The 17,186-nt window shown below is 40.9% G+C and overlaps 1 protein-coding gene across 1 annotated transcript in view; it reads right to left on the bottom strand.

Moving 5' to 3' along the window:
* Nucleotides 1–737: 737 nt before the first annotated feature.
* LOC117454190 (complexin-1-like) overlaps nt 738–17,186 on the bottom strand; it is a 76,874-nt gene continuing 60,425 nt past the window's right edge. The window contains exons 3-4 of the mRNA XM_034093323.2: nt 12,845–13,023; nt 738–4,013 (exon numbers count right to left, since the gene is read on the bottom strand). Of these exons, the coding sequence (XP_033949214.1) occupies nt 3,819–4,013; nt 12,845–13,023 (374 nt within the window). The 3' untranslated portion in view covers nt 738–3,818. The remainder of the gene's footprint in view (nt 4,014–12,844; nt 13,024–17,186) is intronic.

The following is a 17,186-nucleotide window of genomic DNA, read 5'->3' as shown; positions in this document are numbered from 1 at the left end:
TTTTTCGTACTGCAAATAACATTGCAATGACAACTAACCTTTAAAAGTGATTTATGCGTGAGTGGAAAGTAAACACATGACAAGCTGTGCACAGTGCATGCTGACATAAGCCTGCATCCTTTTGAAAGAACCTCATTTAAAATGCAAACCAAATCTCTGACAAGCAACACACCCGGAAATGTCGGAGCATTATAATCAACTAATTTCATTTTAATGTCGGCCTCCTTTTTGAGCTGGAATCAAACCCCACTCTGAAGTCATTGCCATCCCTAATTCTTTCATGGCGTTCCTCCATTATCTTTTTTTGTGGAATGATATAAAAGGTTATCACAGAGCCACGTATGACAAACACATTGCTGTGAGAGAGACGCTATTGATGTCCCCGCGGTTTACTCACCGTGACACCAGTCTGTTTTTTAAAAACCCCTCCAATCACGATTTGAATAACAGTGTTTTCCGTTTACAGCCCTTTTTGCTTTTATTGAATAGATGTTCCTTTTGAGAAAAAGTAAATGTAAAAACAGTCACGTTGAGATGAAAACAGATCGACTGACAGAAACATCAACATGTGATATACATGGAAGGTTTTGTTGCACTCTCTAACGAAAACCATGCAATCGGATCCTTTGACAAGTCGGGGATCCCACACCAGAAATACACCGTACCTCTGCTTTCATGTATTGTTTTTTCCTCGGGAGCAGCAGCCCGTTTGAATGCAGAAACACAAGACGATGAAAAATTATATGAAATCACTTTATTCTCAGAGTGTGCGGTGATTCCACTTTTGCAGGAAAGTTACAGACTGAAATATCTGTCTACACGGCATGCAGTGAGGCTTACAGGTGGAGCTTTGAAACACAGAGAAGACACAACACGATCATCAACGACCTCGCCTACATCGCACACCATAAGCATGCATACATTTTGTCAACACATAGGGAGGGAGGGAGAGAAGATGTTCGCAGTACAAAAAGAATTCACCAACTCAAATGATCTTTATACAAAGATAACAACCACCAGAGGACGGAAACAGGACCGGTTACAGACGAGGACAAATACTTCACAAGAGTAAGCATCTTCTCAACACGTACACAACAGAGAAAGACAGATGCAAGGAGAGAGAAACATCAGACAGTTACATTCAAGTCACATCAAAGGAGTACTTTTTTCATATATTACAGGCAGTTTTTAATTATACGAATGGCTGTCTGAGCGGCACAAACAAACACGGATGTGGATTTCTGACACTGGACGACTACATATCGATCACGCATGACTTGGGCAGTTGGTTTGGGATGTAGGGTGTAAGCCATTAAGAGCGCAATCAATCGGCATTTACAAGGTTTGCGATGGCGTATGAGATGCAACGTGTGAGCTGACTTCAAAGCACACCGGTTTGGAAAAGACTCTTTGGTGGCCTGAAGAGATGCACACTGATAATGTTAAACGTTTTGGAAAGTCCTCTACTTGGGTTAACTGGGCAGTTATCTTAGCTTTCTGGAATATTCTCGGGTCAAACAAAAGATAGATTCATAAGTAAACGGTTTGTGTTGGCTTGTGAAAACCCCTGGCAATGGAATTAGAGTTCAATGCTAATTATGCTAACAGAAGGCTATGGTTATGTCTATGCTAAAGTACCTGAGAATTTCAAAATAAATATGATGCTGTAAATAAAAAAAAATGCAACCTCTTGACTAAATCTACTACTACCAGTACTATTCTTTGGTTTGATCGGAGAACTGCTCTGAGAATGGGAATTGAATGTGGTTGATGTTTGATTTCAAAACCGCTAACAACAATCGCGCACCAACTAGCTGCTAACGCACTGAACGGATGCTAGCGAAGGCAGTTTACAAGTACAATAAAATCACAAGAAGTTCAATAAATGTGCCGTATAGGAGACCTTGGATGTTTTTTTTAATATTTTCAACACGATTACAGAGATCACAAAGCGTTAAAAAAAGCTACGTTTCCCCTCGTCTATGCCACAGGAATGCACAAGTTCAGTGCTATGTTTAGCTTGCTGAATAAAAACAGTGATGATGTGGCAAAAAAGCTGATTTATAAAACCTTAAATCACAAAAACATTTTCTAATAAAGTTGTTCCACGAAACTGATCTCTGCTAATAGCACATTTACGCTTTCCCTTAAACTTCAAGTGGGATTGTTTTTCTGTACGTTGCAGCGTGACTTGGTCGAGCCATGAATCTAATATTTGATTCAGTCTAGTGTCTATATTTCAGGTTATAACAACATCCATGTTTTTGTGTCATCATGATGTCGGCTAACCAAGGCATCGACTGGGGTCTACTGTAAATATCTGTGGTACCAGAACGAGTCTGGAGGAATGTCAGAAATATCTGGAATGTTTTAACAAGACACCGTGGAATGAAGGAGAAATAAAAAACAAGGCAAATGGATAAACATTTTCATTTTATCCCCCCTTTCAATTTGTGCCATTTATCAGCAGGACAGACTGGACTTAGGTACTGTAAACATTTTCTATTGTACGGTCATGACGCTTTCTTGCAAGAGTTTTCGTTATAAAGCCCCTCGTTATTTCATCTAAAGTATTTATTGTTTATTTCTGTGTGGCACAGATCCTGCTTGTGTTCAGCATTCTTTAATATGTGACTAAACGTTTTTTTTACGACACGAAACAAGTCATCCCACCTTCCCCCCATTCTCTTTTTTAATCAAATATGTCAACTCTAAAAGGCTTTACCGTCACTATGCAGACACGTTGGTGCCTTTTTAATGCCAACGCACACATTTAGAAGTAATTTTAAAACACACAACAATGAAGATTGTCTGTCATTGCTGATTTGGGACACGGATCCCATCAGTTCAACCAACGGACACAGCACAACTTCATCATTTCGAACGATATATTGCACTATTGTCACTGTCTGTTCACATATAGTGTGTTCACAACGTTTGTGAAATTTCATCTTTTACAAAAACTAAGACGTACACGTCCGACTGCAGAAGCAGAGCGAGCCGCGGGACATTAAAAACACAAACAAGTGAATTTATAATTTTCCTCTCACGGCTTTGAGACAAACATCATGTATGGAGAACATTTATAGTTTTCCGCATGGAAGAACATTTCAGACACAAAGTCAATTATCGCCTCCTGTACATGTGGATGAGATGTCAATTAAATAACAATGGAAAACCAGTTATTGCCTCAAATATCAATGTATTTCACTTCATTAAAACAAATGAAATGGTATCCAAATGTGTACTTTACTTCACAAAAGTTGACTGCATGCTTAAAAAAAAATTACCAAAAGAAAAAAGTCTCATATCAACGTGTTGGACAGTATATGGGGGTGAATCCTCACAACGGAGAACTAATAAAAATGTATTTATATACACTATATGTATCAAATATTAGCAAGAACAACAGAACAGGAAAATTCAATCAAATGTTGATATGATTTGGATAATTTCTTAAAAGTTAAAAATATGGCTTATACTCTTGGTGATCTTGTTATGTCATATTTCACTCATATATAATTCTCTTTTTTATAACCCGAGGCTATTTACAAACAAAAAGGGTGGATGATGGGTGATATCTGATCTTGTTTTGAAGTGCCTGACATTTTGAAAACATGGCAGAAGATTTCCCTTGAGTTAAAAAATCTCACCATCAGAGATCAGCTATTTAAAATCAAGGGTAAACTAATGCTATGTTCTCATTTACAGGACACTTAAAATTGAAAGGGTGGAGAAGTGACTGCAGATGTTGAGCGGGGCAGGGACACGGCAGTTGTGTTGTGAACATTTGTTATCACATTTCCACCAAAACACTGTTACTTCTTATTGAACATATCCATGAGCGGGGTCGGGATGAATTTCATGACCGTGTCCACGATGCTCTCCTCTTCCTCTTCGTCTCCGCAGCCGGTCGGCACCGCCTTTTTCGGGCGGGTGAGGCTGCCCTCGGACGCCTGCTCCATGGCAGCCGCTGCCTCCGCCTCCTTCTCCTCCTTCTTCTTGATGCCATACTGCGTGGAAAAAGGGAACATGAAAAACAATCAGCGATGTAAAGCCAAGCCCCCAGGAAGTGCGCCGGACTGTGAGGAAAATATTCGTAGTGGCCAAACAGTGGTACTACATTTTCCGTATCAGTCCCTTACGTCACTGGGCCCAGAAATACTTTTTCCCATTGACTAACATTGGAAAAGAGACATCTGTAAGTCAGAGGATAATTTTTTTTTAACTTAATGAACTACCCAACACGAGCACTTTTATAGCCTTTAAAAGAATCAGTAGGTCCTTACAGTTGTAAAATGCACTAAAAGCTGAATCCAGATTTATTTTCTCTCTCCATTCATTCTGCTGAGCGGGGGGCGGGGCTTAATGACAGGAGGCGGGGCTTAAGGGGAAACTCAACATTCCCACGCTGTATCCAGTTCTTATTATACATCCATGTGTAAAGCCCATTAAAGTAAAGGATTATTTGTTTTCTTATTACACATCTGAGTTAAATACTTGATTCTGATTGGTCAATGTGGACATTCCAGAGGTTGTTGCGCTAACAGACCGTTGCTAAGGAGGATCAAGGGACTTTGTGAAGCCATGACAATCTACATACAGAAGTCAGCTGTGGACCACTATCATTAGTTTTCCGCAGAAAACAAAGTGGAATATTATTTTTTCAAATATATTTGTGGAGAGGTGGAGACTTTGGATTCATGATGGCTAAACTGTCCCCAGTAAAGAAAAGACAAAGAGAAGAAGAGAAGGAAAATGGTTGTGCTGGACATCAGAGAAGACACACAAGAAGTAAACACGAAAGGGAACACTATGGGCTCCGTGTTTAAAGACTTTGCATCATTCCTGATCACCATGTAGATGTTTCTCTTTTTAATTAAAGACTGGCTTGCTGCACATCCCTAACTTAACTGAAACTAATGCACCAACACTTCTGATGGTATAGCTTATTTTTAAGAGGATGCACCTGCAGGTTTCTTGCTGTTTGTAACTTCATGGTTTATTGCACTCATTAAGTCGCTTGAGGATGCAAGCTTTGGCAGCAGTACAGGTGTGTACGTAGCAGGGCTCAATGAGGAGGAAGTCATATTTAAACGGACCTACTTATCGAGAGAATGGCCGTGATTGGTGTCCGACTGTTTCGAAACAATGATGCAATCAGCTGACTTTCTATAACCTGAGTGTATGACTTCTGTGTCCTATATGAACGACTGGAATGCTTAATTTAACTGAACGCTTTAATGCTACGTTATTTCCCTGGAGCCACAAGACTCTTAAGTCGTCCTCCTCCTCCCTTAAACCACCTTAACCTTGCAACTCTGAAATTAACTTAAAAGTTTTAATTTCTTTCTCTTCGGGGTTCTCTGAGGAGATGGCATGACACAAATATGATTTCCTTACAAACCAAAGCTTCTTGATTTCTATGTTTAGACTACGGCAACAACTTCAACAACAGGAAGTCTCGTGCTTCTTAACTGCTTAAAATGCAGATGAGGTTTGATATGATCATTTCATGCATGCTTAATTAGTTGAAAGTGATTGGTACTCCTGAAAAATATTTCTTAATTTGCATGAATTAGCTACCCGTCTTCTTCCTCATTAAGTTTTATCACGGTCTACTGTAGCTGTTTGGGTCCTGAAGAGCAGCAGTTACACATTCCTTACATTCCTGCAATTAGATGCAGAGCTGAAGTCCATGGAGTTTTTACTGCTCGTTGGTCCAATTTGACCCTTTCTTGATGTTTTATGTTCCAATTACAGGGAGAGGCACACCACACGTTTTAATGGGCAATGCTAACGATTAGCGCACAGACCCCTGAGCCCCAACAGACTTCCATTAAATCAAGAGTGTGTTTAGAGGAAAAAGAGCACAATAACAGCGGGGACATGTGTTCACCAGCACCTCCATTGTTTCATCTCTCTGCAATACTCAGGAAATGGAAAAAACAGCTTCAACTAAAAACTTAAAAACGAGTGAGCGCTAATGGTTTTTCATTAAAACGATATCACTCTGTTGGCGCCATAGATTAAACATATTACTTTTCCTGCATGTTTCTCCGAGCAAACTAAGCCACATGTAAATCCACATTAAATATTTCCTAGTTTTTAAATAGAGAGGCGAAGTCCCGCCCATCTACTTCCGACCCATGGGACCTTATTTCGGAAAAATTATGTATTGAAGTCAATGGAGAGAGAAGGATTATCTTTCGATCCCGTTTGAATTGTGCCACGAATTACACACATGATGTTTGTCAATTTAAAAGATAATTTCCATGTCAAAAAAGTCACAGTTTGTCGTAAAACTGTTGAAATATAAGACTATGAAAAATACACAACTAGAAAGACTACAAATCCCAGAGTCCCGGTCCCGCATGCTGGCTCTTATGGAACCGACTAACTCCCCTTGTGTGTATGTACAGCTCTCAACGCGCCCAGACTTGGAGTGATTTTCACCTCGTTTCATACTTTCCGCCTCATTCTGAGAGAAAGAAGTGAAATGTGCCAACGTGACGGCCGTCTTGGTGTGTGGTGCGAGACCAGAGTTGTAGTTCATTGAGCGTTTCACACAAAACACGTGTTACTTCACAGTTTTACGACTTGTAAAATTATCTTTTAAATTGACAAACATCATATGTGTAATTCGTGGCACAATTCAAATGGGATCGACAGATAATATTTCTCTCGCCATTGACTTCAATACATAATTTTTCCGAAATAAGGTCCCATGGAGTTCCACCGGAAAGGGAGGGACTTCGCCACTCTATAGCCCAACATTAGCGGCCTTTAGCTTAGCGGTGGTGACGTGAAGTCATGGGACCGTGCTGTAGTTCCTTTATAGCCCAACATTAGCCGCCTTTAGCTTAGCGGTGGTGACTTGAAGTCATGTGCCCGTGCTGTAGTTCCTTTATAGCCCAACATTAGCCACCTTTAGCTTAGCGGTGGTGACGTGAAGTCATGTGACCGTGCTGTAGTTCTTTTATAGCCTAATATTAGCCACCTTTAGCTTAGCGGTGGTGACGTGAAGTCATGTGACCGTGCTGTAGTTCCTTTATAGCCTAACATTAGCCGCCTTTAGCTTAGCGGTGGTGACGTGAAGTCATGTGACCGTGCTGTAGTTCTTTTATAGCCTAATATTAGCCGCCTTTAGCTTAGCGGTGGTGACGTGAAGTCATGTGACCGTGCTGTAGTTCCTTTATAGCCTAACATTAGCCGCCTTTAGCTTAGCGGTGGTGACGTGAAGTCATGTGACCGTGCTGTAGTTCCTTTATAGCCCAAGATTAGCCACCGGAAAGGGAGAGACTTCGCCTCTCTATAAGCCATATTCTTGACAGTTGAGCAAACTCCATTTTGCCGTTAAAGCCCATTGGGTGCAATTTAATTCTTGGATTGGACCTCGAATATAGAATGACTTTAGAATTTTAATGAATTTAATTTTGTCTGGGCAGGCAGAGACACTTAACCACTAATGATCAATATGTTTGAACATTGCTTCCTTTATTAAAAATACATATTTTATGAATCTTGAACTCTGTGGTTGTCCGTGCTGTGTTAATTTGAGAGCCTGGAGGCGGAGTCAGGTTAAAAACGATATCACTCTGTTGGCATCATAGATTAAGCATATTATTTTTCCTGTATATTTCTATTCGCAAACGAAGCCACATGTCCAGGTAAATCCACAATAAATACATTTCCCCATAAATGATTTCCTTGTTTTAATCTAAACCATCTTCTTGACAGCTGAGCATTTTGTTATTTGTGACCAGTTTTGAGGTTGTAAATAAATTATTGTTTTTGGCAACCTTTGTTGAAACTTCCTTTCCTTTTGTTTCAAGAAGGAGCCAGCTTGTAACAATCTGAACAGATGGAAACAGGATGATATTATTCCCTTACTTCAAGCAAATTGGAAGTTGTAATATCTAGTTTGCTTTTGTTTAGATTCAATATTAAAGGCTTTTATTGTCATGTGTACACAGCTACAGTGCAGTTATGACAATGAAAGTCTTAGGTCACAGGCTCCTCCAACAGTGCAACAGATAATAGTAAATACAATATAATATAAATAGTGCAGAATAGTTTACGTATACAAGTAATTGGAATATATATATATATATATATATCTATTAGGGCCGGGACTTTAAGATGAATTAATTACACAAAAATGAACACATTTTAATCGCACTTATTTTTGCGGAATGTTTCTCACTGGATGAGTTTCAGGCGTACCGATTATACTGGAGCACCAACTAACGTTCATGACTTCAGCATGGGACTTCAAACAACAACAAACCACGGTGAACAATAGTCAAACATGAACGAACAAGCTGATGAGACCGCTTTGGTCGGCCCCGTGGATGGGACATTTTGTTTTAAAAAACGGACGGATGGAAGCATCAATAAGAGCACGGTTGTGTGCAAATTATGCAAAAAATAATTTGCATATCACCGCAGCTCATCAAGCCTAAAGTATCACCTAAATGCAAAGCATGTAGCAGCTAGCGTGGACGTTAGCCCGACTCCGAGTGCAAGGAACCACACCCTGACCCAACCCACACTCAACCAGATGACTGGTTTCAGGGCCAGGATAAGTCAGTCCACGTCTGAGAGAATAACCAGCTCCCTGGCTCACTGGACTGCACTCGACTGTCGACCACCTGGAGTCACATCCATGTGGAAATTGCTTCTCACTGTTCTCAGGTCAAATATGTATATTTGATTAAAAATGCGATTAATTTCGATTAATTAATTACAAAGCCTCTAATTAATTAGATTAATTTTTTTAATCGAGTCCCGGCTCTAATTTTTATATAAGTTACAAATGGATGAATGTTATGGATGTTCTTTCAAAATGGCAGGTGTTTAACAGTCTTATAGCCGGTGGGATGAAACTGTCCCTGGGTCTGGTGGTTTTTAGATGTAATGATTCTGTGTCCAACACCTTAAGTATAGTTTGCTCACGCTTGGTCTTAGTCTGAGTGAAATCAATAGAGTTGCACTGTAGCGGAGCACAGGAAGGTCAGCAGGCGGAGGACGGCTGATCTCGAGGCAGAGATGTGGAAAATGAGCTGGACTCCTCCCTGACCTCGCTGCTGCTCTCACACGGAAACCGAAATGGGATCCTGGAGCAATACGTATCTTAAAGTCTCTTTCCCCGCTGTGCAGGGTGTGTGGGGGCAGTGCGAGCATCTGTGTGTGTTTTCAGAGTGGAGCACTGGAGGACGGTTTGCCACATGTGTTGATTCAAGTCTGCATCCAGGTCAGAAAAATCTCATGTCAAGGCAAAATCATCCTTCTGTCAAGATGCGTCTAAGAAATGTCTCCAAGTAAGATAGGCCGAAGCAAGCAGACGAATAACAGCAGCTCGTTTGTGGTTTGAAAGCCCCTTTTAAATCTGTTGAATAACAAGCGTTCATCGTGCAGACGGTGAGACCCTTTGGGGCTAGTCCTTCACCCCCTATTGGCTAATAAGATGACCCTTGGTCTTAAATGGCCTCCTCAAGAATAATGTATCAGCAATGAAGGCAAAGCCAGGTCAGGATATAAGACTTAAATCAATGCAGGCAGCATTCGATCTGCAGGAAGCCGCAGCTAATAAAACCATGAGATTATATCTAGTAATAATAATACATTTTATTTTTTAGGCGCCTTTCATGACACCCAAGGACACCGTACAATTTAAAAATAAAAAATAAATAAAATAAAAGCTAAGAGGCAACAGAACAAGATAAAAACACAAACAGGAAATCATGGAGGAGACAGTCAAGTGGACACAAATGAAACATATAATGGGGAGCACTACAGCGAGTAAGCAGATTTGAACAGGTGGGTTTTTCATTGGGATTTGAATAAGGTGGTTGTGTCTGACTGTCGGATGTGCGGGGGAGGGAGTTCCAGAGTCCGGGAGCAGTGCAGCTAAAAGCCCGAGCACCCATGGTGACGAGGCGTGGGGTGGGGACGGTTAGCAGACCAGCAGAGGAGGAGCGGAGGGAGCGAGAGGGGGTGTACTCCTGAAGAAGGAGTACTCTTCCATCTCTGATTGTAATCCAGGGCATTGTATGGCTGCTATAAACCAGTTGAACGAATTCCCAGTACATTAATTATTGTATCTCCATGCTTATACTTCAGCTATGGCTATCATACATGCCTCTCCTTTTCAATCATTTTTAAGATAACATGCGCTGTTCCTATCTGTAAACTATTGATTTTATTTGATTGATTTTTCAGGATCAGAATACCTTATTTACAGTAGGGGAAATCTGCGCTTTTGGACAGTTGATCGATTTTAAAATAATACTTAAAAAACAATAGAATTCAATAAAATATGAATGTAGGAATTAGATAAAATAGAACAATTACGTACCACATTTAAAAAAATATATATATATATATATAACACAAACGTTAGAATGTGTACATTAAAATATATAAAGTGGTGTTTTCATATTAATAAAGATATAATGGCTGAATACCAGATTATTGCCGGAAATATACAGTAAAAATGCTACATTTTACACGTGCATTTGAATCTTTTTGCAGATTATTATTATTATTCCATCATTGAGACGATTATAATCCGTCCATGTTTGGAATAATTCCTGTAAAAACATCATTAGAAACTTCACATTTTGCAATTTGACTCGTAACTCCAACATCAGACAGAACAGAGACGTTTTTCTTGATGTGGGTTGTGATTGTTTGATGGATATCTCTATCCTTCTGCTCCCTGTTTGTTCTCTGATTTCCCAGCATGCCGCTCTGTTTCGTTCTCTTGCAATCTGTCTTGGTCAGTCTTCCTCTCGCACTCGTTCCTCAGTAACAAACGCGTGCAACACTTGAAGGGAGGATAGTCACGCTTAGTCAGCCTCTCTCCCGGTAATCAAACACTTCCCAAAGACGTGCTGTCACACTGCTCCATCCCCATCATCTGTTTCATTTCACTGTCGCTCCAAAAAGATTCCCTGGTCATCAGTTTGAGGATCAGCTCTGTATTCAGAAGGGGCTAAACATGGAAAGCTTAGTTTGAAAAGTCAAATATTTAATACAATATTCGTGATGTCAAGAGCAATGTTTGACCGCAGGGGCTTTGATGCCATCAGTCAACGTTTTATTACGGATGAATTAATCAGCACGCAGGAATTTGTCAAAGAAAAGAAAGTCTTGGCGAAATAAAAAAGGGTCAGCGAGACGAAAACTGTGTGATAAGTTTTGGACAGAATGTCATCAGATCACTGAACTGCATACAGAACCAGTCTGCAATGGTTTAGAGCTGACTGGATACATGACAGGGGAATTATCTGGTGTAAGATACTTTGTCCTTAAACATAGCAAACCAATGTCTTACCAATGAGTGTTTATATGTAACTATATATTGGCCAATTAATTTCGGATAAAACATATGTGATAGAGAAAGTGAGGTTCTTCCGGTTATCCAAATAAACGTTTGCACCGGTTGCTGTTAAGGTTTGTCAGGATCCCTTGGTGTCACATGTCAAACTACTGGGTAGCATACTTGCCAACCCTCCCGATTTCCGCGGGAGACTCCCGATTTCATTGCCCTCTCCCGGTTTCCTCCCGGGGGCATATTTCTCCCGCATTTCTCCTGATTTCTGACAAAATCATATTTACTCAGGACTGTTTCCACTCGGACTTTAAAGATGGGGGTAGGTAAGAAACCAGCTCGAGTGCGCTAGAATTTGAAAATACACAGCCGGAAAAAATATGCCATCCAGTTACTTTAGCCGGGCCGGCTCAGATGATTGGTCGTGCTTTTTACAGCGCCACGGCTTCCACTGATGATATTTTTTTATGGATTTGTTGTCAAAGCACTTCAGATATTGATTGCTATCGGGATGTTGAGAGCATTCCATGGAATATAACAAAGTGTATCTCGAGCTGGTTTCTGAAACTTACCTACCCCACCTTTAATACAGCTACACCATTGTTTGGTTTCCATGGTAGCGCGTCTCTTTAGTCACAGGAAACAGAGCAAGAATCGACAACTCTACCCTCTGCTCACTCCTTTCCCGTAAAGGAAGTACCAGCCCACACATATGCTCCATCAAGGATGCTGCTACAGACATTGCACTTAGAACTACAATCAGCATGTGGTTTTGAAATGCTCCCGATTTCTGAGGTCTCAAGATTGGCAAGTGTGCTGGGTAGCATACACTTTAAAGTATGATTATTGACTATTGCTGCTGTTAACAAGTGATTAAGGATGTCAAATTCAAACAAAATTAGTTAAGTTAAATATTCTGGTGTTGGTTAATATGTACATTTGTTGCACACAACATTACTAAACAATTAGAGTTTTGGTTTTCAGGGAACACAGAAAGTCTTCGGAAAACTTCTTCGGACTTCTTGCTGCTTATTATTCATCTCCTGATTCTGGAGCAAAGGCCCAGTGCTTCTACATAGACGTAATACGGTTGCCTTGTGCATCAGTATTCGGGCCATGACAAAACGTTGGTATCTGAATCCCAGGAAATCACACCGGGCTTTTCCAAAAGGGAACAGGAAGCCAGAGAAATGGACCTCTCTCCTTGGCGGTGTCCTTCTTACTTTTACCATCACTATGTTATCGCCATGTAAGACCTTGAAGCAAGCTGCTGCGTCTGTAAATGCTTTGGCTAAACTTGGGGTATGACTGTGTGTTTTAAAATGGTCTGCAACTGTGCTGTTTCCATTCTTGGGCCAGGACTCTTTTATCTCAATGAGACCTGGTTAAATAAAGGTAGACGAAGACTGTTTCAGACGCCGCCCGAAGACTCACAAAAGCAAAACAACGATGTTATCTCTGTTTAATTGTAACCTCGGTTACCTGTATGTAGGTATTTGTCCTTACCTTATCTCTGATCCCCTGTCGGATGTTTTCTCTCTCTGCCTCCATCTTTGCGTACTTGCCCTTCCTCTCGTCCTCCTGTTGCCTCAGCGCTTCTTGCCTTTCTTCCTCTTTTTTCGCCGCGTCAGGATCCTTCTCCTCCCCCTCCCCACCGAGCATCTTGCCCATGTCTTTGGTGGCCCCTGACAGAGAAAGAGAAAGACAAGTTAGAAATGAAATACATGTCGGGCAGAAATCCTCTAACAAGTGACAGCTGATAGATCTCTGTTGCTAAGCATTTGCAGCACACGGTGGTACAGCGAAGATTTGGATAATTCAATAGACATGGCTTTGTGTTTCAATCCTCTTTCAGGCCGGTGAAAGAGCAGCACGATCTGTCCTCGGGAACAAGAGGTAAGCGCCACGAACATCAGCCCGGGATAAAAGACACCGCAATAAATTATTAGCAATTCTCTTGATTGCCTTTGTGCTGCTCACTTTGGCCTTTGCTATCTCCAACAGGAATTACCATCCTCGTGTGAAGCGTCCACTCGGACTAAAGGTCAGAGCAGAACAAAAAGGCTTCAAGTGCTGTTGAAAGGTCCTCAATAATCAAACAATGGGCCAAACTCTGCTACTGATCTACGTCCACTGTCTGTACTTGTTAGATATGCTCAACAAGAGAGCAAGCAAAAGCTATTTGATTTCATAAGTTAAGCTCGGTCGATCGCCACACAATACAGACTGTTAGCAATAACCTTGCTATGTGCAGTATATACGCTTTTGCTTCCTACTATTGTATTCTTCTGCAACTTCACTCAGCAATATCTAAGGTCGCTGACACTTCCATTCGGAGAAACACGCTGCAGTTTCAAAAAAGAGGTGAATATTAAAACCCAAATGTGCTATAACATCTTCTCCAACTTGACAACAATTGCGCAGAATTTTGAAAACATTCAGTAACTTCACAAAACATTCGCAGCGTTTAAATGAAACGCTGAGAAATGTTTCTACCGTAATATCGACTAAAGAGAAAATTGATGCGACCATGTTTGTAAAGGGTTTCATGTTCTTGGAAATGGAAACCGACACACACCTTATAGCCTACTGATGTTTTACCCCTTTGCACCGAAGCAAACTTTATTTACAATTTCAACTGCAAAGGCGACCATAATCAATCTCTTAAAATGTTAGTTTATATCAAGAACAACAATCCCTGGAAACATAGGAATGAACTCTGGCGAAGCTGTCGCAGGCGCTACCGCCATGCTGTATTTAAACTCCTGTCCTGTCAGTGTGGAGCATCTGGTGTGCATGAAGTGACATATGTCAACACACAGCTGGTGCGTCCCTGCACTTTGTCTCATGGGAAATGTAATGTATGTCTAGTGCCAATCCTGGATCAATGAAATCCTCTATGTGTGGAGGACGGCTGTTCAGCCCATCTCATGCCGGACTAAACCCTAACCCTCGTTCGGATTTTAAGATGTCTAAACGTAATCATGATGTGCCACAGCCACAGCCACCCCAACATACTGTAACGTGCATGCACAGATGTTGTTGGCGTGTGCACTGTCAACACAGTTTGAGCTGTCATAGAATCGGATAAAAACATTTGCTACCATTCACTTACAGTTACAAAAGAAAACAAAATCCACACGGAGAAATAGGTTCCTTCAGAGTTAACATATTGTTTGGGATTTGTTAGCCTTTGCAGACCATTGACATACACAAAAACCTTCACAACACACTACAGGAAAATACCAACAAAGCATTATAGGGCCTCTTTAATATAAATGCAGGTATTAGTCTTTTGAGTATAACACCGTAGTTTAAATCAGCAAGTTGCACAAGTTAATCTCGAGTGTCATCCCGAGTGTTGAGCTGCTCCCGAAGTGCTTGTGAACGACACCTCTCCACGGCCGTGTGCTCTCACCCCAGAGGCATTAGTTCTTCTCTCCAGCTCAGCGACTGGAATCATCCGGAGCTCTAACAGTGGCCCAACGAACCCTGAACCCACCGCCCTCCGCTCACTTCCCACTCGCTGTAGAGAAATTGATTTGAATGAGATCTGGACCTCCAGGAGCCCACTGGGCAAATTTGAAATAGTCTCGCCGTGCCCCGACTACAGCGAACTTCAGCGCCTCTGCCTGCTCCCCGTTGCTGTGCTGAGCCTCGCAGAATCTCCGGAGGAAAGACTCAAAGACACGGCCATCTGCTTCAGCCGTGAAATTGATGAGACAGCGGTGACCTTGAGGTTCTTGGCTGCAATCCGAACTTCCTGTGTTGACCAGGACAAGCCCCGGCCCTTAGTCATACGGAGAGGGTGACTGCTAATTAATAAACAAATATGTTGATTTTGTTCTGTGTTTTCATTAACTCCTTAGTGTGTAGAAGACATGACCAGTTAACATGTTAAGAATGCATTACATTAAAGCTATGTGAATATAACATGGAAAACAAGAAGTTGCAGGATATCTAAATAAAAAGTTTATCTTTCTTTACTTTTCTCTTCAAAATCAAAGTATCGGAGTAAGTTTTGTCCAGTGTTTTCGTCCATCATCCCGTCTATCGTCTCCGTCTAAATGCTGCGCTCCACTTTTAGTGCTTATAAATAATTGATGAAAGCTACTTCACCTACTGTGAATAATTAATGAAGACTGTCTAAATATAAACGATGCTTTCATCTGCAGACATGGTGTCCTCAGATCAACCCTGACCAGTCTCATCTATATACACACAAATTGGAAAAAAAAAAAATTCTCCATTATTTCTTCATCTCCTTGTGAAGCCTGACCTCCTTGGAAGGGATGAAGATTCATTGCGCTTTCTTTCGTTTGTAACTCAGTTTCTCTGTACAAGCAGAACCTTATTGATTTACTCTCTTGCATTAACACTAATAATATGTGGGCGCCTCTGAATAGGAAGAGTGAGTGGATGTGTGGAACTGATACATTTTTACAATAACTTTTTGCAAACCTACTTTCTTCGACTAAAAATGAATCAGATAACTACAGTATCATTATTAATCTTGTAAAATGCCAAAACAACTAAAGAAAATGGACGCTCCTGATTTGGAAACTTGAGCATGAGGGAAGCTAACGGTACGTCCACACAGCAGCTTTTCAAAAATCTTGAAAATCTTGGAGCTGGGCGTGTCTGACAGCTTGGGGATTTTTTGCGAGCAACGCGACCAACAACCAATCACATGAATCTCCCGCCCCCGACATACAAAGCAAAAAACCCCGGGGATTTTATGCGAGCAATATATATATATATATATATAAACTCCCCAAACAGGCGAAAGCCTACCAGTTTCCCCCACTGTCTCTGCCACCTCCCTCCATGCCTGGCTCCTCCGGTTTGTATCCCGTTAATAGTTCTGGTCGTAAAGAACCGGGTGATTTGCTACCGTAATTTCTCGTTTGGAAGATGAGGAAATGAACTGCGGTCCGGTTCTCCCTGCTTACACGCGGTTTGATTGGCTAGCGCTTCTACTGTCAGATTTGCATAAACGTGTTTGATTGGCTGGTGCTTCCAGCTCAGCTTCAAAAGTTGAACATTGCTCAACTTTGGAATCCTGGAGATGCTGGACATCCTGGAAATCTTCGCTTCGCTCCCCCACAATGCAGTTCGGCGAAAAGCAAGGCAAAGTGACGTCATCCCCATTTAAAGTCAATGGGCAGAGAAGCGTTGGAAGCGGTGGAAGTTTCTTCTGAAGCTGCTGTGTGGACGTACCGTAATGCTAACTGTCATAGACATTAACCAGTTCAAGAGGAAATACAGAGAAATGATTTTCTCGAGGGATGGGGATGGTGTTTGACTATGTGTATGTGTATATGTGTGAGTATGTAGGTGTGTATATGTATGTGTGCATATATGTATATCAGTGTATGTATGTGTATGTATATATGTCAATGAACAGGTAAAGCAGATTAATAATAATACTAATATCAATAATAATGCATAAAAATGATAATTATTGCAGATTATAGATTATAAATAAATCATTTAGGGACAAGGGGGTGAGATTGAATAAGTTATACTTCTTCTCACTCCTTTTCGAACACTAGATGTGGCACTGTTTATGTTGCTAATGCTGTTGTTGTTGTAATGTCATTTTTTGTTTTGATTTCTCTTACATGACTATGCACTGCAACATTTGTTTTGTAATTATTTATTTTACTTATTCGAAATAAATGAATGAATCAATCAACTGTCCTGAACCTACACTCGCTAATTTGATTAGCCTCATTGAAAAGATAATAGAAGAGGACCATCGCAATCGACCATGCTTTCAACTGTCAAGTTTGAAACTTCACTGCAAGAAGTGGACTCAATAACTACTACTCTGAAGAGCTACCTA

Source organism: Pseudochaenichthys georgianus, chromosome 10 (genome assembly GCF_902827115.2).
Source record: "Pseudochaenichthys georgianus chromosome 10, fPseGeo1.2, whole genome shotgun sequence".
In the NCBI taxonomy this organism is placed as follows: Eukaryota; Metazoa; Chordata; class Actinopteri; order Perciformes; family Channichthyidae; genus Pseudochaenichthys; species Pseudochaenichthys georgianus.
This window is presented reverse-complemented; position numbering and strand designations above follow the sequence as displayed.